At 43.1% G+C, this 23,323-nt stretch overlaps 1 protein-coding gene across 3 annotated transcripts in view; it reads right to left on the minus strand.

Moving 5' to 3' along the window:
- CTNNB1 (catenin beta 1) overlaps window positions 1–23,323 on the minus strand; it is a 51,578-nt gene that overhangs the window by 21,470 nt on the left and 6,785 nt on the right. For 2 of the 3 annotated variants that reach the window (XM_081932614.1, XM_081932615.1), the window contains exons 2-6: window positions 4,595–4,649; window positions 3,434–3,661; window positions 3,105–3,358; window positions 2,759–2,997; window positions 2,471–2,672 (exon numbers count right to left, since the gene is read on the minus strand). In XM_081932614.1, coding sequence (XP_081788740.1) covers window positions 2,471–2,672; window positions 2,759–2,997; window positions 3,105–3,358; window positions 3,434–3,661; window positions 4,595–4,607 — 936 coding nt within the window. In that variant the 5' untranslated portion in view covers window positions 4,608–4,649. Of the gene's footprint in view, window positions 1–2,470; window positions 2,673–2,758; window positions 2,998–3,104; window positions 3,359–3,433; window positions 3,665–4,594; window positions 4,650–23,323 lie in introns of all 3 variants that reach the window. The other variant, XM_081932613.1, reaches the window with a different exon arrangement.

Genomic DNA, 23,323 nt, shown 5'->3' on the forward strand with positions numbered 1-23,323 from the left:
GAGGAGACCGATGAGGCCAGAGTGCTGGAGGCGAATTTTACCGCATCCAGAGTTGCGTCAGCCAAAAATTGGGAGGCCGCTATAATCTTAGTTATGTCCTGATGGAGGTGCTCATCCTGGATCGGGATGCGATCCTGGAGTTGGCAGAGCCACATAACTGTCGTGCGATTAAAGTAAGAACCCACCGCTGCCGACTTGACTGCCCAGGCGGAGGCGGTAAAGTTCTTACGTAAGGTAAGTTCCGCCCTTTTGTCCTCTGGCTTCATTTTATCAGCTGCATCTCCGGAGACTACCGGGGAGGAGGCCACCAGCGCTGCTATCAGGGTATCGATAGCTGGTAATTGCAGGGCCTGAGCAAAGGCCTGTTCTACGTTGTAGAAGCAACAATCGCTGCTACCCAGGTTGGAAAAGTTGGAAGGATGGGCCCATTGGTTCTTTACTACCTCCAAGAACAGGGGAGGGGAGCAGGAATCTCCTCCTTGTTCGTTGCTGTATTAGAAAACATAGCCATATTGGGGTCCCTAGGTTGCTGGACCGAAGGGTCTCCCAGTCCCCATCTTAGTGGTCTTCCTGGCCTTATGCAAAAGTGTCTTAAACGTTGCTGGAGGAAACAGACCCGTAGAGGAGGGAGGATCAGGAGGAACAGAGTCCTCATCCTCTGAGAAACCCATGTCATAGTGGCAGTCTTCCCCCGGGAAGGAACCTTCACTGACCATAGAGGGGGGACGTGGCCCTAGGGTGCTGTCTGTGAGTGCCGGGGGCCCTGCCAGAGTGAGGCACCTTGTCTCTCTGGGCAATGCCTCATGAGATAGCTGCAGAAATGAGCCTTTTGATGCTTTCAGGCAGAAGATCTAGGTCTTCAAGATCTTCCTGTAATGGGCCTGGATATTGTGGAGCTAATCTCGTGAGGAATGATAAGCCCTGGAGGGTCCCTCCAATGGATCCGCACCCTCCCCCCTAACTGGCTCAGGGGAGGCAGGAGGGGAAGGGGACACTCCCTGCCTGGAATACCTATGAGAACTGGAAAGGGAAACAGAAGGAAAAGAGGGGCTGAAGCCTCTAGGAGGAGAGCCTGAATGTTGGATGAGGGCCTGATTGGCGATCTGGACCTACTGCCTGATCTGGCACTGGTGGACTGAGCCTGCCTTTCCGCTCTGGCAATGGTCTCCTCCAAGGACTTCTGTCTTCTCAATTCGTCTCTTGTAACCGCCCTGGAGGGGCGCTGAGTCGCCAAAGGCTTGGATGCTGCGGCCCCAGTTCTGAGCCTATCCAATTGGTCATCCCTGCCTTCCATAGAGGCCTCTGTGGAAGCCTGAGGGTCGGATCTTGCCGCCATCGCCCCACTCACATGTCCAGATGCCAGGCCTCTGTAGGTTCCTGCTGGTCCCTGGGCTGCGGGAGCTGTATTTACTGCCTGCCCCGAACTGCTGCGACGCAAGTCACTGGAGGCCCACGCGGTTGCTTGCGGCCTGTAACACATGGCGCCTGCAAAATGGCTGCTGGAGCTCCGATCGCGCTTCCAGATGGTTAGGGCGGCCGCAGCTTGAGTTTAGCGCACCGCGGCTTGCCTGCACTCGCCTGTGTCCAGTGGCTGTGGCTTGGGGAAAGGAAGGCGCCACGTTTCATCTTTGAATGCCGCGGTCCCTTTGAAGGTGGGATGGCGCGGCAATAGGTAGCTGATTGGAGCAGGTGGCGAAGCAGAGCTCTTTATTTTTGTGCGCTTGTTTCGGCGCCGGAAAGCCTTCTCCTTTCATTGCTTTAACAAAGCTCGGCAAACTCCCAAGGCTGCTCTTCGAAGCCCGTCACCCCTGCTGGCCCGGGGGCATAAGCAGGGCTCTTGGCCTGCGGAGAGGGAGGGAAATGCGGAGAGGGAGGGAAATGCCCCACGGGGCCCTCCCAGTCCGTGTGGGGCAGAAAGGACTGTCCCTTGGACCGCAGCTATTATAATTTAGAAATATCCAATCAATTGAATTTCACAGTCAAATTATTTAAGATTTTAATTATTTCCTACCTAAGAGCCAAAGCAGTGCTTGGACCAAAAGACTGAGAGGAAACTAGGAGCCAATGGGAAAAGATTAAATAAGTTTTCCCTCAGTCTATGGACCAATCAGGCTGTGACAAAACCCTTGCGTAACCCCTCCCTCACCTCCACTGGAAAATGTATACATACCTACCTACGTACATATGTATGTATGTACATATATGTAATAAGTAAGTACTTTATATTATAGACCTTTGGCTAATCTCCCAAAACCAATGACAATAATTCTTTTTAATGGTACTATGTATGCATGAACCTGAGGTCATCTGCATGTGAAACTTGTGTTTTATTATTGACATAAATTTAACTATTTTTGAAGTTCAAATCATATACACAAGAACAAAGTATGGGATTAGCTTAATAAATTTTGTATCCCATAATTGCCCAACTTACTATTTATTCACTACATAATATAATTTCAAATATTACCTTGCTTTCTTGATTACCATATGCAAGAATCTGAAGACAATCTGTTGTAATTGCCAGAAACTTAACATTTGTCTTGTTGAGCAAGGCAACCATTTTTTGTAAACCTCCAGCTAGGCGGACAGCCATTTTAGCACCTTCTTGATGCAACAAAAGATTGTGCAGAGTAGTAATCGCATAAAAAAGCACAGAATCCACTGGAGACCTATAAAGAGAAAATCAAATTAACAAATGTCCCACCCGAGGCCAACATATAGTGCATAGATACATCAAATCAATTAATTTACGTACCCGAGCATTTTAACCAGAGCAGGAATACCTCCTGATTTGAAGATTGCCAGTAAGCCTTCACGATGATGAGATAGGTTATGTAGTGTACCTGCGGTACAACGGGCTGTTTCTACATCATTTGTATTCTGCATAGTACGCACAATGGCAGAAACCATTTGAGGAGAACGCATGATAGCATGACGAGAAGCTTCTTTTTTGGACAACTGATGGACCATAACTGCTGCTTTGTTCACCACAACCTAATAAATGCATTGAAATTTAACGTTTTCAAAATCCAAAAGTAAGTTCACTAAGTGATGCCTCTTAGCAATCACAATAAATATAAGCTGAATCAATGTGCACATACCTGGTCCTCATCATTTAACAATTTGGTCAATTCTGGGATGGCACGAGTTGCTAGCTCTGCATCATCTTGGTAGTTTATCAAATTAACCACAGCATGTTTTAACATCTGGGAAGGTTCAGCAAGTCGTTGTACATTTGTTGGATGTGCAGCATCAAACTGTGTTGATGGGATTTGCATGCCTTCATCCAATGTTTCTGGGAACATGGCAGCACGTACTCTCTGTGCTCGGGTCATAGCATATTGTCCATCAATATCTGGAACAAGAGTAAGCTCTTTTTAATCTACTGATATGCAGTGAGTGATTAATATAATCACAGAATTCTACTTACCAGCTACCTGATCTTGAGTGAAAGACTGAGAGAATCCCTGTTCCCATTCATATAGAACTTGGGTGGTATCAACATCTTCCTCTTCAGGATTTCCCTTGCCACTCAAAGAGGGAGCTGTGGTTGTGGCACCAGAGTGGATACCAGAATCTAGGTATGACTGTTGCTGCCAATGACTGACAGCTGCTTTTCTGTCTGGCTCCATTGCCATATCCAACTCCATTAAATCAGCTGCTGGCAATAAATTGGTTAAAAACAAGTTGCTAAAGTAACAGAAAACATTTGGCAAAAATTTATTACAATTTTAATTTAGAAACATAAATTGCATGCTATATATAAATTTTCTTTTAAGATAGTGGAAAAATTCTCTTGTAAAATTCTCTTTAACAGTGAAATAATATATATTAAAGATAAAGTTTCCCCCGCACAGGCTTGCTAATCATTTTCATTCTCGGGGCGGTTCTCATTTCTGTTTCTAGGCCAAAGAGCCAGCGCTGTCCGAAAACGTCTCGATGGTCATGTAGCCGGCGTGACTAAATGCCAAAGGCGCATGAAGCGCTATTACCTTTCCACCAAAGTGGTCCCTATTTTTTTACTTGCATTTTTTATATGTTTTCCAACTGCTAGGTTGGCAGAAGCTGGGACAAGTAAAGGGAGCTCACCTTGTTATGTGGTGCTAGGGGACAAGCTCAGTGTCTTAAAAAACTTTTTGTGATAAATTATGAGACTTCCTTTCGGGGTGTAAGAGATGTTTATGGTGATGACCAAGTAAAAAAAGACAGGGGAGGAAAAGATTTGCCCTTTTTGCCTAATACAGATTTCATTTTATCTGAAATAAAAACAATAAAGGTTCTAGATCTCGGTTTTACTAAAGCATGGCTGATCTGAAATAATGTGGCATAATATGTCCCTGTGATTGTTGTTGCATATCCAAAACAACTTCTTCTCATTAAATGTTAAACTACCCATTAACCTATGTTTCAAGCAGAACAAGTATTTGTTCTGTTCATCATTAAACATCAAATTAAGGTAAGATAGCAGAATTTTATATGTACTTTCATATATAAATTCAATTTCTTGATATTTTTAACAACTGAAAATTGGCGATCATACCCAAATAATCACAATTTATTTAATTTTCATCTGGATTATACTAACCCATACCTTGAGTTGCCATCTTAATATATTCCCAGAACTCTGGTCTGTTTCAATTCAGACCCTAAATCAGAAAGACAGAAATATAATTAAGTCAACAATGTTAAGTTTCTGATGATAAAATCAAGTAAATATTTACTTAAAAAGCAGCATAATTTATTTAGAGAGAGTTCTTAATCGTTTTGAGCCAAAGAACCTTTAAGAATCTGGTGAAAACTTGATTCCATAAGGGAAAAACATAAAAAAATAATCATTGTTCTTTGGAAAAACTGCACCCAAGTAGAGCTAACAAAATATTTTAGATAGATAATTGAAGTTTATTATTTTTCAAATCTATAGAGACAATAAATTGCTTATTGCCTATTATTGAATTAAAGCCTAAATTCAGTTAAAGTTTAGTAAAAAACTAAAATAGTAATTTCTTTTCCTATCCAAGTTGTCAACTAACCCTCCGATTTAGAGGCTGTCATGTATACAAAGCCATTAGCTAGTACAGGTGTCAGCAACCCGCAGCTCTGGAACCGCATGTGGCTCTTTCGGCCCTCTGCTGTGCCTCCCTGTCCCATCACTGGCTGGCCCCACCCCTTGCCCTCCCCTCCCTCGCCTGGCCTGAGAAGGGCAATGGTGGTGGATAGAGAAGCAGCTGCCTCACTCTTGTGGTGATTCTTCTGGCCCTTGGTGCTCAGCGTACCTTGGTGGCTTGGGAAGACACAACCCAAGACACTGGCATGACCTGGCTGCGACCAATGTCAGCTTCGCTAAGACAAGGGCTGGCGGGGCAGGAATGGGATCTGGGAGGATGGGACTTTGGAAAGGGGGACAGACAAGCAGTGCCCAGCCACGACTTTAAGAGGTTAAGGACAGCAAAAAAGGGAGTTGGCCCGACTGAACCTTGCACACCCACCCCTGTAGTCAGGCTAGGAGAAAGCCGTCCCCAAAGACGCTCGCCCATCAGCTGAACACCCCATTTCTCTATGTGTGGGTGTGTATCTCTCTTCTGCTCTCTGTCTCTGCATCTCTTTCTCTCTCTGGGAAAGCCGCGGCTGGGTCAAATTAGAAAGCTCTCCTTGGGGTGCTTCGCTACTCCTTTTATTTCTTCTTTTTGGAAATCCGGGCTGGTTGAGCAAAGGGACATGCTGCTTGCTTGAGGGTCTCCCCGCATATGTGAACCCTCCTGGCCCCGCCACAGCTGGCCAGGGAGTTGCAAGAGAAGGAGGAGGGGGATCGCCCAAAGTGAACCCTCTGCCACAGCTGGCAATCATTCCTCAGCCAGCCCAGATTTCCAAAAAGAAGAGTGTCATGAGAGAAGGCCGAGGGGGGGGGGAGCCTTAGTGCAGGAGCGAAGCAGCCCTGTACCTGCCTTTGCACCAGATTTGCGCATAAGGCAGCCTTCGCTTCCTGTTTCGGGCTGGAGCTTGCACTCTCCGTGCTCATTCGAAGAGCTGGGGGGGGGGGGGGAGATGACATGGCAAGGCGATAGCCGGAGCCTTAATGCAGGAGAGAAGATGTGTCCTTTGAAGACCCTCCTTAAGCAAGCAGCCGCCGCCCTGCCTTCGCTGCACTTTGGCACTCGCTTGAGGAAGGTCTCCCCATGCACCCTCCCGGCCCCGCCACAGCTGGCCAAGGCTTTCAGAGAGAGAGCAAGAGACAGACAGACACACACAGAGAGGGGAAGAGAGAGATATGGGGGAGAGGAAGGGAGAGAGATAAGAGAGAAGGAGAGAGGGGGGAGAACATTACTGACATTATAGTAATTATGCAATATCTTTTCAAACAGTGTCATGCTCAAGTTATTCAAAAGCCATGTTAAGAATTTATTCTTGTGAATAACCCAAGCATAGCACTGAATAACTTTAGAGTGAATAACTTTTAGCATATCATGGACCTCTTAAATTGTTTTCTAATCCAGGACATGTAATAGATTATGCATACTGGTCTACAAGATAAAATCAAGCAAGTTTAAAAATCAAGCAAGGTGACATTTAAAGTCAATATACATTTAAGAGTAAAGCAACAGCAGAATAAAAACTTTAACTCCGGCAAAAAACTAGCACCAGCTGTACTCTTTACAAAATAGCATTAGGTATAGAAATACATTTTAGGAGCTCCCTAAAATGTAATAAAAAGTGGTACATAAATTTAATACAATTTTATGGAAAAAGATAGATAGATTGATTTATGTTATAGATAATCCATGACTTAGATAATCCATGATCTCAGAACGAAAGCATCTCCGGCCATTGTAATTGGTCATGCTGCCACGTTGGTTATGTGACCACATTTTGGGGTCTTGGCAACAGGTTACGACCAGTTGCCAAGTTCTCTGCAAACGTGATAATCATTTGCAATTTCTGTTGTCTGTCCCACAATCAATGAGAGAGGAAAACACTAGTCTCCTGAAAGATTCATAAAAACACTAGTTTCCTGAAAGATTAGGAAAGATGGCAGCATTCAGAAAGATGGTGTGCTAGCATTTGGGAAAGGGAAAAAAGTAGCAAACAACATTCTTCTGAGCTTTCCAGAACAATGGCATTTGTTAGGGTTTTCATCAGGTAAATGCAATTTGGAGAAGAAGCCTCCCAAACCATTAGGAGAATGGGCAGGAGGCAGGCTGGAGCAGGCAAACCTGATAGTCAGCAGCTGAAGAACAATGCAAAAGTTAAGTGGACCCAGGCATGACAGGGTGAGGAGAAGGTGCAGACATTCCAGTATAGCGAGAAGCCTGGGTCCTTTCCCTACACAAGAGGCCTTAGCTCTCTCCCCAGTACTCCATTAAAGTACTCCCCAGTACTCCTGCATGGTGACTTAATAACCAAATTGAGAGAAATGGGGAAAGCTGTTGAGCAAAAACATTAAACAGCATTTCATTTAATGTCTACTGTGCAACAACTGAGATTGTGCGCTCAATTGGATCTTAATGGAGGCATTACCTGTAATCAGTTTTTTTGACTCCTGGCAACTGCTTGGAAAAGTTCCTGCAGTTTTCTTGGCAAGACTTTCAGAAGTCCTTTGCTACTGCCCCCTTCCAAAGTGGAGGGAGAGAGGGAAAGAAGGAAGGAGGCAGGTAGGAACTCAAGATCAGCCAGGTGGCTCTGTGCTGAAAGCAAGTCTAGAATTTATGCTTTCCCAGTTTCTAAACTTCCTGGTTTCTAGCATAGTGCCTTAACCACTACATCAAACTGGGTCAATTTGATTTGTGGAATATTTTGACTACATTTTATGCTTCATATATCATTTCCAATTATGTTTACAAGGTATTACTTTTTTATTTCTATCTCTCTCACATGCACATGTGCACACACAGAGCTTTCAAATATTCAAACTTGAATCTTCTTCATCAGGGATGTCAAGCTCAAGACCCACGTGCTGAATACTGCTCATTGGATGCTAAAATCCATGGGGCCAGCCTGGAAATATCAAAGGACCGGCCTGCCAGCTAAAATGATCCACATGCAGCCTCACATGTCCCATTTGCCAGTAAAATGGTGCAGGAGTCAGTTCAGGGCAAAAACGGGGCAGCAGGGGTGCATGCGGAGGGGTGGGGAGGCATGCCGTTTTGGCCAGCAGGGTTCTGCAGGTGATGTCTACCAGTCTCCCATCCACCCATCCGGCCCTTGGAGAGTAACTACAATGCTAATCTGGCCCTCAAAGAAATCCAGTTTGACACTCCTGTTCTACATGGAGCACTCTAACAAGAAATTCCTGTTAGACAACTGAACTAAACCTGTTCACTAATTTGTTAACCAGTCAATCCAGATTTTCAACCTAAGAAGTTCAGCAGCCATATCTGACTATTCACCTATGCTAAATGAAGCCTCAATTTAAACTTTGAATATTATAAACTTACATTTATTTGGGGGGGGGGGTGTGAAAAAATTAGGAACCAGTTTGCCTAGTTTTTTTCAACACAAGAGTGTTTAAAATATTCTTCTTTACTCAACAACTGTTTCTGGACGTACATCTTACTGCTTTCTTTTCTTCAGTATAAAATTATCAGCAGCACACTCTTTAAAAAAATTTTTTTTAATTTTCAAAACAAACACAATACATCCTTCTTTACATACGGTAGAAAGCGTATCAGTTGGTTACAAAAAGGCTTACGTGCATCTTCCACGGTCAACAAACATAATTCATATTAAGTATTTTAACTCAGATATATACATGTTACTATCATACCTCCATTTTCATTTGACTATAATTGTTTAAACGTCCTACATCATAAAATATACCATGATTCAACACATAACCAAATACTGGCATTTCATTTACTATTTCTAAAATCCTTCAATAACACTAAATCCTTATGTCCTATTCTAGCTAAACATCCATAATATTTAATAACAAAGTTTTCTGATCCTTCTTTCCAAATCACTATTTACAATTTACATCCAATTTCCTTATGTTGTAACCATATCTGTGTATATGTTGTTATCATTATCCCTCCTTTATTTAACTATATCCTATATCATAACATTTCCCCCCTAATAATCAAGACTTAACTGTGTCTTAGTTCTTTTTTATTAACCTTTATATATAATCCAAAAGGATTTCTAATCTTCCTTTCATGGGTACCATTCAATATTCATATCCCATTATTACTTATCATAACACTACACATTATATACATTATTATTATCAATTGTCAATATATCTATTGTCACTAAATTTCACTAAGTTTAACTAGTTTTAAATTATACTCTTCCATCTGTTATCTTTTCAGTAGCAAAACAGTCTCATATCTTCTGCCATTTGTGGTGTCAGTCCTCTAATCATCTCCTTAATCAACTTTGTATGGACTCCTCTTAGCAACTCTTTGCTTATAAAATCTCTCATGTAATTTCCATGCCCTTCTTCTGTTTCCTTAATCAGCTTATCTTTAATTGTCGGTAGTATTATCAATGATATTGGTAATAAAATTTCTCTCTTTAAATCCATAAACTCTTTTGTTTCTTCTTCTGTATCTTGCCATCTGGCGTAGATTTCCCCTCCATTTAACTCCTCTTTCAGTATTCCATTCTTTCCATTTTCAGAGACAAACCAATCTCCATAAATATCAGCCATTTTAATTTCTTTATATTCATTTTCCTCTTCGATTTTTTGGATTTTAACTGCCACTTTTTCCATTTGATAAACATCTTCAACTTCATCACCATATTTTGCTGTTAGATGCACTAAGTCTTCCAACTTCTTCTCGATCCTTTCACGTGTTTGATAATTTATGTATTTCTGAGAATATCTTTTGCAGACTTAAAACTTCTTTGTTGTTGAAATGGTGCCATTATCTCCAGCTAACAAACACTGCTGCTCTAGCTTAGAAGGTTTTAACAAGATCAAGCGTAGATTCACAATACATTTCATTTTCACCTTTCTCTGGTTAAAGATATACTTCAGTGACATCTGTATGCTTTTCTTCTTATTACTCTCTATAAACAAGCAGTGAGACCTTGAAGTGCCAAGCCAGGATAATCAGTGAAAAAAAATAAGTGTTTTGTTTCCAATACACAAACCTCCAGCCTCCGAGTAGCAGTGTTATTGTTGCAATGTTGCAATTTTCTTTGTTTCTTTTTGTATCTTTTTTGTATTTCAAGTTAAATAAAAGTCCGATTCTTGAATGAGTTAGAAAAACACCCACAGTAATGAAAGAGGAGAATTTTAGTCTATAGGTTACAAAGAATAGTAAAAGAAGAAAAAAACAGAAGAAAACTTGATCCATTCGTTTTAAAAGGCTTGCAAAAATTCTATCCGTGAAGATAGCATTTAAAAAGTAAGATAACCCACTGTCCAAAACCATTCCAAATTTAATTCCGCCACTTATTTCTTCTGTTCTCCAATTTAAATTAATTTTAAGTTTTTTATAGGCAGTCTCTTTTAAAATGGTAAAAATTCCTCACCAGCTGGAAATATTTTCTCTTTCTGTTCCTTCCATTTTGGAGCCGCCCTGACTTCATCAGCCTAATGGCCGGATTTTTTGTCACTGGCTTGAAGAAGTTCTCTTGGATCAATCAGGGACTTTGCGATGTCCCTGAGATCAGCAAGAGGTGTTCTTCCTCTTCATCGTTTCTGCGGGACGGTTTAGGTCCCTTTGGACCACCCAGCGGTAAAAGTATCGACTGCGATCTCAGAGCATTGAGATCGCATGTCGTCTCGTCGCAACATCAGCTCCTCCTCTCGGCATACTCTTAAGATAAACAATGTTATGTTTAATTTAACCACTGTCAGGCAAAATCACCATGTTATGTTTTTAGAGAAAAAAAACCTGCTCAAGGCAAGAAAAAGTTTTTAAGATAAATGAACTATAATTGGATAACTTTTCAATAACATATACAATTTGTAAGTTTTTATTTTATACGAAGTTCTTACTGAAATGCTTGTACCTTATATCTTACATATTTCTTTTGTTTTTAGTGATATATGTATTACTTTAATTTTGGATTGTAAGCTGCCCAATTTAAGATGGCAGCTATATAAATGCAAACATCATCATAATAATCTAATTTTACATTAAAGGGACATTGGTCTTACCTGAGATGCCCTTTCTCATGGTGATCAATGGGAGTCCAGGATGGGTAGCTCTAGTTTCATAGCTCTATTGACTGAGTTGAAATTCTGAGGACACGCCTCTCTGACAAAGGTCCCCAGTTGAACAATGAAGTGAATCTTGTAGTCCGGCTCCAGTCCAAACTTATCCCTTTCAGGAAACTGGACCAGTCAACAGGGTGGGACTGGACTCTCCTGTCGATCAACATGAGAAAGGCTGTCTCAGGTAAGACCAACACCCCTTCTCCATTGGATTGACTAGAGAGTCCAAGATGGAACATACCAAAGCTTTGGCAGTCCTATGGGCGGGAACTGTTCTGGTCCAAAGTCCTGGCCCCCTCATGCACTCGCTACACAACACTCCTGCAGTCTCTGCGAAATACATGTTCAGTCTATAGTGGGGGATGAATGACCATGGAGCTGTCCATGTCGCCACCTGACAAATTTCTTCTACAGAAGCCTGTGTAGCCCAGGCTGCCATTGTGGCCACACTCCTAGTGGAATGTGCCATGATCCTGGAAGAGCCTGGAGCTCATAGGCCCTGGCAATAGGTGCCCATAGCTAACAACCCACCATGGAAGGTGTCACTGTGGCCCAGAGTTGATGGCTGAAAGGATACAAACAGGGACTCAGTCTTCCTAATGGAAGTGGCCCTTGAGATGTAAATGCGGAGGGCCATCCTAACATCTAGCTTATGCCATTTCTGTTCCAAGGCATGCCGAGGACAGAAATCAGGCAAGATCAACTCCTGTATTCTGTGAAACAAGGAGTTAACCTTTGAAAGAAAGGCAGTGTCCACCTGCAGGACCACCCTGTTTGGATGAAAAATACAGAGGTCCTTTCTTACCAATAATGCCACCAACTCTGATATCTGTCTGGCAGACGTGATGGCCACTAGGAAAGCCACCTTACACAAGAAGAGATGTAGGCTGGCCTCCCTTAAGGTTTCAAATGGTACCATGGTAAGGGCCTGCAAGACCCTGGGCAAATCCCGGGTTGGATAGTGGTGTACCGCTGGGGACTTCAAATTAGATGAGGAAGCCTCGCACCCTTGGGTGGTGAGCGAGGGAACTTAAATCCCCAAACCTCAAAACTCTAGCCAGAGTCACAACCTGTCGCCGTAAGGTGTTCAGGGATAGCCCCTTTTCCAGGCCTTCCTACAAAAATTCCAGCACATCCATCATCGAAACCAAGGAGAGGTCTATATGGCCCTTAGGTCACCAGTCACTGAAAATCTTCCAAATTGTATTATAAGTGCAAGTGATAAAGGACCGTCTGGCCACCTGGATCGTCCCAATGACCCTATTTGAGAACAACTCCCATTTCAAAAGCCTCCGCTCAACTGCCAAATGGTCAACTGTAGCCACTGAGGGTCCGGATGGACGATGGAATTCTGGCTGAGGGAGACTCTACAGGAGAATCATCAAAGGTCTGGAGATTGACCAGATCGGCGAATCACGGTCGTCTGGGCTAGTGGGGAGCTACCAACAGGACCTCAGCCCTCTCCAACACCTTCCTGATTAGGGGAAGAGGGAGGCATACAATAGACCTCTGGGAAATGGGCAGTGTAGCGCATCTACTACTTTTGCCCCTGGTACTGGGAACCTTAGAAAGAATCTGGGAAGGTGAGAGTTCAATGGAGAGGTGAAGATATCTAGAATCGGGTGGCTGAACTGTTCTGATAGTTATGCGAACAGACCGGGATGCAGACACCACTCTGAATGTTTGACAGTGGCCCTGCTCAACCAGTCTGCCTGCACGTTGGATAACTCCCACAATGGGCTCTGCTCTGCTCGATAAAAGGTGTGCCTCCGCCCACCGGCACAATGTCTCTGCTTCTTTCATGGACTCTGACTTTGACCGAGTCCCCCACTTTTGATTGACGCTGGTCTTTGCTGCCATATTGTTGACACGTCCCGAAACCTTCTGCTGGAATGCCCTGAGCTCCAGCCAGTTTATGTTGTGTCGTATCTCCTGCGATGTCCACTGCCCTTGGGCCACCTGTGATCTGAAGTGGGCCCCCCAACCAAAGAGCCTGGCATCAGACATAATCGTCAGTCAGTCTGATTCCTTGTAGAGACAGCCCCATTTGATGGCTCCCGACCCCCACCAGCGGAATAAATGAAGCACCCCCGTTGTCGTCGAGGTGCTGCGACTCGCCCTCTAGTAGGGAAGTAGAAACCATTGGAGGGGCCTGGCATGGAACCATGCCCAAGGCACTATGATAATACACAATATCATTTTTCCCAGTAGTTGGGACAACGCCAACGGTACTACTTTCTCCACCCGAACCTTAGGCATAAAGCTGGCTCAAGGACATTAGGCCAATCACCAAGAGACTGTGAGTTCTAGTCCTGCCTTAGACATAAAGCTGGCTCGATGACATTGGGCCAATTACCAGGATACCTGAATTAGTAGATAGTCTAAATAGCACTGAATTGAATGGGTAAGGATCTGCAGTATGCAGCCAGAGCTGCCATAATCTTGGTGAAAGTCCTTGTGGGCTGATGCCGGGAGGACTGCATACTGGAAATGGCACCCGGCATAAAAGCCTCAGAAATCACTTGATTTGGACAGATAGGGACATTGAAGTATGCCTCCATCAGGTCTACAGAAGTCAAGAAGTCTCCTTCACAGTCTGAAAATTCCCCCTCCCCGTGAAGCTCCTCCTCTGATAGGGAAAATTAGCTTTGGGCGGAATGTCCTAGGGAATAAGGTCCTTGGTAAGGTAACTTGCTCACCTGCTGGCTGCCCAAGCTCAGGTTGCATGGTCTGGTCAGCTACTGGTATGTAACAGTTTTCCTGTCTGATTGCCTGAGCTATCCAAAGTCTCAAAAAGGGAGGCATGTCCTGCTCCTGAAGCCCCCATAGGCAGAGCCCTGCCACTGTAAGGGTAAATGTTTCCTCTGGAGTGTGCCTGTGCCCCCTAAAGGACTATCCTCTTTTAGAAGCTGTCATAGGGTTCTGTGATCTAGAATGAGCAGCATTCAATTGTCTTGTATGCCCTGAAAAGCTATCCTATACTAACTGCTCACTAAGGGCCCCTGGTGCTCTCCTTGTTGTACTGTCTGCAAGTCCCGCTCATTGAACCTGCACAAGATTGGGTTGTCGGCCATTTTTTGATCCCCGAGTCTCTGCCGATCCAATCTGTTTCTGACCTGTTGAACTCCTTTCCTAAAGTCTTTTGCCTCTGTTTGGCTGCCTTTTCCTCTGCCCTGGAGGATTTCTTATGTGCACGAGCCTTAGCTTTGATTTTGGCGGCGGCTGCTAGACCAGCCAACCTGGGCTTGACTGGACCCTTACCATTCCTGTCTGTGTCATGCCGAAAAACTGTGTGGAGAATCTGGCCCAGCGCAAGGGAAAGGGCCACCGGATCAGGAAGGAAGCCAAACTCACATTGTGTCCACAGCAAACGCTTGCGCTGATAAGGCACGTCTAGAGAAAAGGCTACCGGAGCAACGAGGGGGCTGGAGCTTCAGGGGCCGTTCGATGTCACAGGTCCCGTAAAGCACAAAAAATCCAGCCCACCACGGCTATTAAAAAGTCTCTGAATCCCTCCTGTCTTCTATCGAAGAACCAGGGAATTTAAAACAAAAAACAAAAAAGTTTCCTTAAAAGCCTTGAGAGCTGAAAAGAGCGTCTGACAGAGCCAAGACGGAGTTGAGAAACTGGGGACTGTTACTAGGAAGGCGTGTCCTCAGAATTTCAACTCAATCAATAGAAGTACAAGACTAGAGCTACCCATCCTGGACTCCCCCGTTGATCTAATGGAGAATTTCAAATGTTTGAAGATTAAATTATCACCATTTACAATGTACTGCTTAAGTTCTTCAATTACACTACGTCATAATATTTTTACTTTACTTTGTCAGCTGAAGCCAGATGTCTGTAAATCATGATTCATGCCTTTGTGAGATATGTGAGCTAAAGTCTTGGAAATTATTAAGTGTCATTTGAAATTTTTATTCAATAAACTTAAATTTTCTCAGAGTAATCACGTACTCTCCACATAAACCATAATTTTCTCCTCTGGCCCAAGCAGACATTGCAATAACATTTTTAGCTTGTAACTGCAGACGTAACTATAAAAAACATTCACCACACATCGGGCTTCTGTGACACTCTAAGCACCTTGCAAACTGGTTGAGCAAGTGCCAGAGGAAACTAATGGATTACATCATCAAACTCTATTCTGTTTAATTCTCCACCCATGTAAACATTGGTAACTATGTCTTTTTTTTACTCCCTTTCTCTGCAAGCCATTTTCATTTAAGAAAAAATATTGTAGTTTTTCTATTTTAATTTACTTCAAATGGACATTCACTAGCACTGTATTGTTTAAAGGAAGATGACCATAACCAAAACATTTCATTGGCAGAAAAACTGCTCATCAGTTACAAGGATATCATTCAAAAGATATAAACAAATTTCCTACTTTAGCTATAAATGTATTTTTAATTTATATACTGCCTTTTATATAGAAGTTTCTCAATATAATTGTCTTGATGTTAGGCTAAAAAGTATGATAGGCCCACTCCCAGACTAGATACTGGCATAACAAACCATTTTGTCCCCAGCTCCATCTCTTCTCTCAATTGAACAAAGGATTTTCAATTTAGGGAAGTGGACATATTGATGCTAATGAAGAGGTAGTCTTGGTTAGTTCAGATTTCAGGAAACCCATATTAAGTTTTAAATGAAAATAGTTTGAATTTCAAAATAACTAACATTCCTATATTATTGCAGTGTGCTCTACATGTAAACTCTAATTTTCAAAATTCTATGTTATTTTAATCTATGTTTTCTATCAGATACATTTTAGAATGGAGTTTTTAAAGTAAAGAACCAGTATTTTATATATATATATATATATATATATATATATAGTATGGCCAATAATAAGTTAATAAAATATATTTTAATTTGGTAAGATGGTCTTTAAAAATATGCATTGTAAATAAATGGCTTGCTTAAACAAAGCATTGATTTTTTTAATGGACAAGCATGCAAAAATGTTCTGCTTTGTAGTTGTTAGAATCTGAAAAGGGCAGGCGATATAAAATTATCTACATGTCCCAGAAAATTTTCTAGAACAAATATTAACATTCCCCATGATTTATGGTAAAAATGGCAACAGAAAAAATTCACCATCACCCACATCATGACATTTACGTTTGAGAAAGGACATTTTAACTTTATTTTACTTGTAAAACCAATGGGAAAACATCAAATTTTGAAAATGAAAAAGCTCAAGTGTGTGACAGAATTAAAACTTTTAATTTGCTTTTTAAACCACTCACTTCATCTTTCAGCATTAATAAATTGGATAGCAGAGCATAATGGCCATCTAATGTTGATCAGATATCACCTGATTTTGGCCTTTATCTTTAAAAGTGCATTAAAGAAGAGCAATAGACTAAAACAGCTTATCTTTCCACAGCGTATCTAAGACAGGTTTTAAGATGAATTATCATAATTAATATAATTATCACAGAACATATTACCTATTAATATCAAGAGTAACAGCCTAACAGGATTATTAGCCAACAGTTCCATAAACAAATCAGTATCTAAGTCCCCAGCTTTAAAGTAAAGGGAAGAATTACGGTAGATATATTAGCTTCACCCTCAAAATGTCTTTTGGACTTATTCTATTAGGGATGCACTGTCATAGTAAGCAATGGACCTGCTATAAATATATGCCATATAACTATCATGGATGACCCTATTCTTAAAATATTTAATAATATTTAACAAATACTGGAACAAAGTGTTCATAATTGGCAACAAGCTCTTTTGAGCAGGTAGTGCAGTTCATTTTGTCTGAACTTCTCACCTGATACTATCTGTAGCTACTAAAAAATACTAACGTATTCCATCTCCCACCTGTTTAAAGTGACACCATCTTTTTCTGGAGATTCTTTGCAAACTATCACTATCTTTTGGTAAAGATTCTTCTCACAATTATAATGTGCAACTATCTACAAGGATCTTTTAAAGCCGGAACAAAATTGGAACAGTCTGATTTCATTATTAGCATATGGGACTAGCAATAGTACTTAGATTTTATACAGCCTTCTCTAAGCAGTTTACAAAGTCAGCATATTTCCCCCAAAATCTGGGTTTTCATTTTATCAATCTCAGAAGGGTTGGAAGGCTGAGTCAACATTGAGCTGGTGAGAATGGCAGTTGGTCTTACCTGAACTGCTATTTTAGGAGTTGGGACAGGAGTCTCCAGTAGTGGTATTATCATGCCCAATTGACCATGAGTCTGGGATGAAGCTGAAGCCATGCCTCTGTGCTCCACCCTTGACTTCCAGTTTCATCGAAGCGAGCTCTCCCAAGACCTGCAAACAAGGCACAGAGGAGAAACCTCCCTCCCCACCAGCTATCTAGCTAGCATAGGGCTGGAACTGGAAACTCTTATCCCACTCGTAAAATAGCAGTTCGGGTAATACCAACTGCCATTTTCCAGAGTGAGGGACAGGAGTCTCCAGTAGTGGGACCTACCCAAGTTATAGTCCCATGGGGTGGAAAACTAACAATCTACTAGGACCTGCTGTAGAACCCGGCAACCGAACACCGCATCAGCCAATGTGAACTCATCCAGCCTTTAATGCCGAATAAATGGCAATGGTGAGGCCCACGTTGCTGCCCTGCAAATGTCGTTTATAGGCACCTGGGAAGCCCAAACCGCCAAGGTAGCCGCGCTCCTGGTAGAATGTGCCGTGATACCGACCGGCACAGGAAACTTCTAAGACTCGTATGCCAGGGCGATAGCCCAATGGATCCAAAAGCTAATGGTGGAAGAAGTGACCCGTTTGCCCAGTGACGAAGGCTGAAAAGACAAAAATAACCAGTGTGACAGATGAGCCTCCCTCAGGAGCTCCCGCTCAATCTCCACACGGCTAGTTGCAGCCAGTGTGGCTCTGGGTGCATCAGCCTCCCCTGATGAAATTCTATCTTCCCCTCCAGGATCCACCACAGGAACTGGACCGACAGGATCATGAGGTCTACAAACCAAGCTCTCCACGGCCAATGTGGAGCCACCAGAATGAGCTCCACCTGCTCCCTGACTAACTTCTGAATGACCCGGGAATGAGGGGAAAGTGGAGGAAGCGTACAAGAGCCTGTCTGGTCACCTTGTGCGAAGAGCGTCAACCCCCTCCGTTCCCCGAGCCAGGAACCGAGAGAAGAACGGGGGGAGCTGTGCGTTGGATGGAGTGGCGAAGAGATCCACCACTAGTCACCCAAACCTCTGGCAGGTGCTCCAGAACTGCTCCTGGGAGAGACTCCACTACCTGTTATCCACTATCTCTTGACTCTACCAGTCAGCATGATGGTTGTCGACGCCGGTGATGTGCTCCACCCAGATCGACCTCAGATGCCTCTCCGCCCAGTTGCCCAGTGACATTGCCTCTGTGTGCAGCGCCTTGAAGCGTATGCCACGTTGCTGATTGATGTGGACCTTCGCCGCCACATTGTCGGTCAAGACCAGGATGTGACAACCCTCAAAGGAACCACGGAAGTGCCGAAGGGCCAGATGGATCTCCCGGAGCTCCAATCAATTGATGTTGTGAAGAAGGTCCCTTCATGACCACCAGCCCTGCACCGAGACCCCAGAGTCGCCCCCTAGCCGAACAGACTGGCGTCTACGGTAAGGACAAGGCTTGGACTACTGTAACGCTCTCTACATGGGGCTTCCCTTGAAATGCACCCGGAGGCTACAGTTGGTCCAGAACGCAGCCGCGCGGGTAATTATGGGGAGTACTAGGTACTCCCATGTGACACCGTTCCTGCGCGAGCTGCACTGGCTTCCTGTGGTCTATCGGGTGCGTTTCAAGGTTTTGATAACAATCTTTAAAGCGCTCCATGGCTCAGGACCTAGTTACTTGCGGGATCGTATTCTGCCCCATACATCCCTGCGACCAATCCGCTCGCACAGAGAAGGCCTCCTCCAGGTGCCGTCCACCAGACAGTGTCGAGGGGCGGTGCCTAGGAATAGAGCCTTCTCTGTGGCGGGCCCAGCCCTGTGGAATGACCTCCCTCCGGATATTAGGAATACCTCTGACCTCCGCTCCTTTCGTGTAAAGCTCAAGACCCACCTTTTTCAAGCTGCTGGCCTGGCTCAACTTTGATCCAACTATATCGCTCCTGACGGGTTTTTTTATTTGGGGTATTTTAATTGCATTCAATTTATTTAGGGGTTTTTAAACATTGTGTTTTTACTTGTTTTTATCTATCACTTCACCTCCTCCTTGTATATGTCGTGTATATGTCTTGGTATATGTTTTGTTATATGTATGTCGATATATTTATTTCCTATGTTTTGTTGTACGCCACCCCGAGTCCTTCAGGAGAGGGTGCGGCTAAGAAATAAATATTATTAATTATTAATTATTAATTATTTATTATTAATTATTTATTATTATTATTATTATTATTATTATTATTATTATTATTATTATTATTATTATTATTATTATTATTATTATTATTATTATTATTATTATTATTATTATTATTATTATTATTAAGGCGCACCTGATCTCTGAAGTTACACCCCTTGAACAAGGCTGGGGACAGCCATCACTTAAGGGAGACCAGTACCTATGGGGTGGCGTGGACCTTGGCGAGCGAGCTGCTAGTGTAGGAATGGCAGGAGTCGCCACTGCAGAGTCCTGACGGGCAACAGCACCCACGGCACTACCTCAATTCAGGAGCTGAGATTCCCCAACAAGCTGGAGAGAAGGGCTATGGGAACGTAATGGTCCCTACGGACCCACTTAACCATTTTAACTAAACTAGACCTATGGTCCAGGGAGAGGAAAACTTTTCCTGAACAGGAATCTATAATAGCCCCCAAATGAAGGATCCTAATGGATGGGGAGAGAGAACTCTTCTCAAAATTAACAGAAAACCCTAAACATTGGAGGGTGTCTATGACTTGCAAAAGGTCTGCCCTCGTCTGATTCGGTGACATCCCCTGGATGACGATGTCATCCAAGTAGCAATGTAGCCTAATGGGAAAACCCTTGAAGTGTGCCGCCACTACCGGCAGCACCTTGGTGAAGGACCTGGGTGCTGATGACAAACCAAACAGTAGGGCCCTGTATTGATAGTGGATTCCCAGGTAAGAAAACCTGAGGAGTCACCTGTGCTCTGGGAGGATGGGGATATGGAGGTAAGCCTCCGTGAGCCCTATAGAAGCCATGTAGTCACCCTCCCGTATGCCTGCCAATATGGACTTAAGGGAGGCCATCTTGAACTTGCGATAAACTAAATATTGGTTCAAAAGCTTCAAATCCAGAATAGCTCTCCAACCCCCCGAAGCCTTTGGCACGAGAAACAGATTCAAACAGAACCCTTGGCCCGCCAGGACCAGTTCCACCACAGCTATGTCAAGCAGCTGTTTAATAGCCTGATGCATCAGCCTGCGTTTCTCTATACTTTGAGCCGGGGGAAACGTGCAGAAGAAATTCAGGGGAATAGAAAGGAATTCTAAACAAAGCCCAGATTTGACTGTGCTGAGCACCTAAGCGTCAGAGGAAATTTCCACCCAGGCTCAGAAAAGAGAGTCAGGCGACCACCAATGAGTGGGATCGAAGACAACCTATTTGCTCCAGCAGTAAGGACAACCACCTCTCCCTTGAAAGGGGCGCTTACTCTGCTCTTGGAAGCAGGGCAATCCCTGTTGTGATTCCTCTCGTGCTGCCTCTCCGACCTGGGGGAAGGATACCTGCTTGCTGAGCCTCCTGCTCCTGAGGTTGATATGAGGGCTTGCGGTAGAATGGCAAAGACTTTTGCTCCACCCTATTTTTGTCCTCCACAAGGATCGGGTCAAGGGAGGCTCCGAAGAGAGAGCCCCCTGTGTAGTCGGCCAACGCCAGTTGCCACTTCGACTTGTTGTCCGCCTGCCAATCCCGGAGCCAAAGAAGGCGGCGAGAGGTAACTGACGATGCCAGAGCCCTGGAAGCGAACTTCATTGCATTCAACATGGCATCAACCAAAAACTGTGCCACCGCCACCAACTTGTTCAAGTCCTGGTGAAGGCACACATCCTCCGGAGGGATGCACTCCTGGATCTTCTCCGGTGAGTGGGCGGGCTTCAGCAACATTCATTCTATAAGACGCACAGACATTTCCACTCACATTGGGGGGGGGAGTACATTTTATATATCGAAAAATATGTTTGAGGTAACTGGGAACAATGAAAGTTCAAATTTAGAAAGTGTATACTATATAAAAGTAGAACTATCTTCCTTTTATAGGATCAGAGTTGGATGTAGCCTCAGAAACTATTTAGTCCAACGCTGTTCTTGGTATAAAACTGTAAAGCATCTAATCAGAATCTGCAGGTTCAAATCATTGGTTCTGATCCTATCTTCCAGGGCAAAAGAGAACAAGCCACACCTTTCTGGATATGGCCTTGTTCCGTGCATCTCATCCTAAAATATGTGCTTTCATTAAGGTAGTGCAATAAAAGAAGCATTCTCCAAAGTTGATTTCTACAAGCCTGTGGCAATATCTCCTCTGCAAGGTTGAATTGACCTGTCTGCCCTCTAGGAAAGATCTAAAAAAATATTCTGATAGGATGCTCTGTTCCAGAGATTCTAGGATTTGGAGGGGTTTTTTTGCTCCTGTCCCCTGAGCTCTTTGACCTGTTATCTGGGGAAAAGGGATACTTTATCACTGTTTATAATTATATTATATATTGTAAATTTTCAGTATTTCAGTGTTTATGTTGCTGATTATATGCCTAGCAGTTTAGATAACATCCTAGAAATATAGTATAGTCCTTTGATCCTCTCTGAGATTGCTGTTTCACCACTCTCCCAAACTGACATTAGGAACTACTAATAATGATTATTTCCAGGTTAAACATCTAACTGATAAGTTCAGACACAGTGGGTAGCATGTGACTCTCCATACTATATTTTGCAAGTCATATAAAAGATGTATGTGGCAGTTAGTCACCTCAAAAAAAAAAATAATTCTAGCAATCAAGTCTGCTATTTCAAAAGGAGAGTGGGAATAAATATGAAGAACAGACAAGTAATAAGAACTCCAGATGTTAAAATTCTTTGCATTATTGAAATCTACAATGCATTAAGGTTGCAAAGATTGGATAGCCACCCTTCCCACCCCGCTCATCAAAAGCTGGCCAAAGAAATGCTTCAATTCACTTTGTACAAGATGGGACAACTCTTGATCTGTTTCTTCCTTTCATTATAGGGGAAGGGGGAAAGCTGACTGGCTGTTGTTAGGCTCTCCCATGTAAGAAACATGGTTGCCATACCTGCAACCACTCTCATTCATGTACTTTCCTGCACCTATCACTTTCCTTCCTTTCTCTTTCTTTGGTGCATAAAAGACATTAAGCAGACACCCATTCCCCCAATCCCATCAAAAGCTCTCTGTACAGAACATATCTACTAGATAGTACTCAACTTACAACAGTTTGTTTAGTGACTTTTTCAAGTTATGTCACTGAAAAAAGTAGCTTATGACGGTTTTTCACTTATGACCATTGCAGTATCCCTCATGGTCACCTGATCAAAATCCAGCCTCTGTCAATTGGGTAATATTAATAACAGTTGCAATGTCCCGGGGTCATATGATCAACTTTTGCAATCTCCTGACAAAGTCAATGGGGAAGCCAGATTCATCTGATAACCATGTTACTAACTTAACAACTGCAATGATTCACTTAATAACTATGGCAAGAAAGGTCTTAAAATGGGGGAAAACTCACTTAACAAATGACTCACTTAGCAACAGAAATTTTGGACTCAATTGTGTTCATAAGTCAGACTACCTATATTATAGTTATAAGGAAACATACTTAAATTGCTGTCCAGATACCATTTCTAATTTTGTTCAAGCTTACTCAGATTTTCCCCTTTTGACCACTGTTTTCTTCTTTCAGATTGCTCTAGGCAAGGGTGACAACCTGGTGGCCCGCGGGCCAGTGCATCACTCACAGGCCCCACCCAACTCATGTCCACAAAGGGGAAAAAACATGAGAAGTCACGTGACATCAATGTGAAACAAGAAGAAGAATCTATACTCTTGCATTACCTCTCTTCTACACCATACACAATGGAAATATTATAAAGATTATTTCTTATGGTTAAAAAAGAACATGTTGCATACAAAACAAAGAGGTACTATATAAAATACGGCACATGAAGTATACAC

This window comes from Natrix helvetica (genome assembly GCF_964273705.1).
Source record: "Natrix helvetica genome assembly, chromosome: Z".
Lineage (NCBI taxonomy): Eukaryota > Metazoa > Chordata > Lepidosauria > Squamata > Natricidae > Natrix > Natrix helvetica.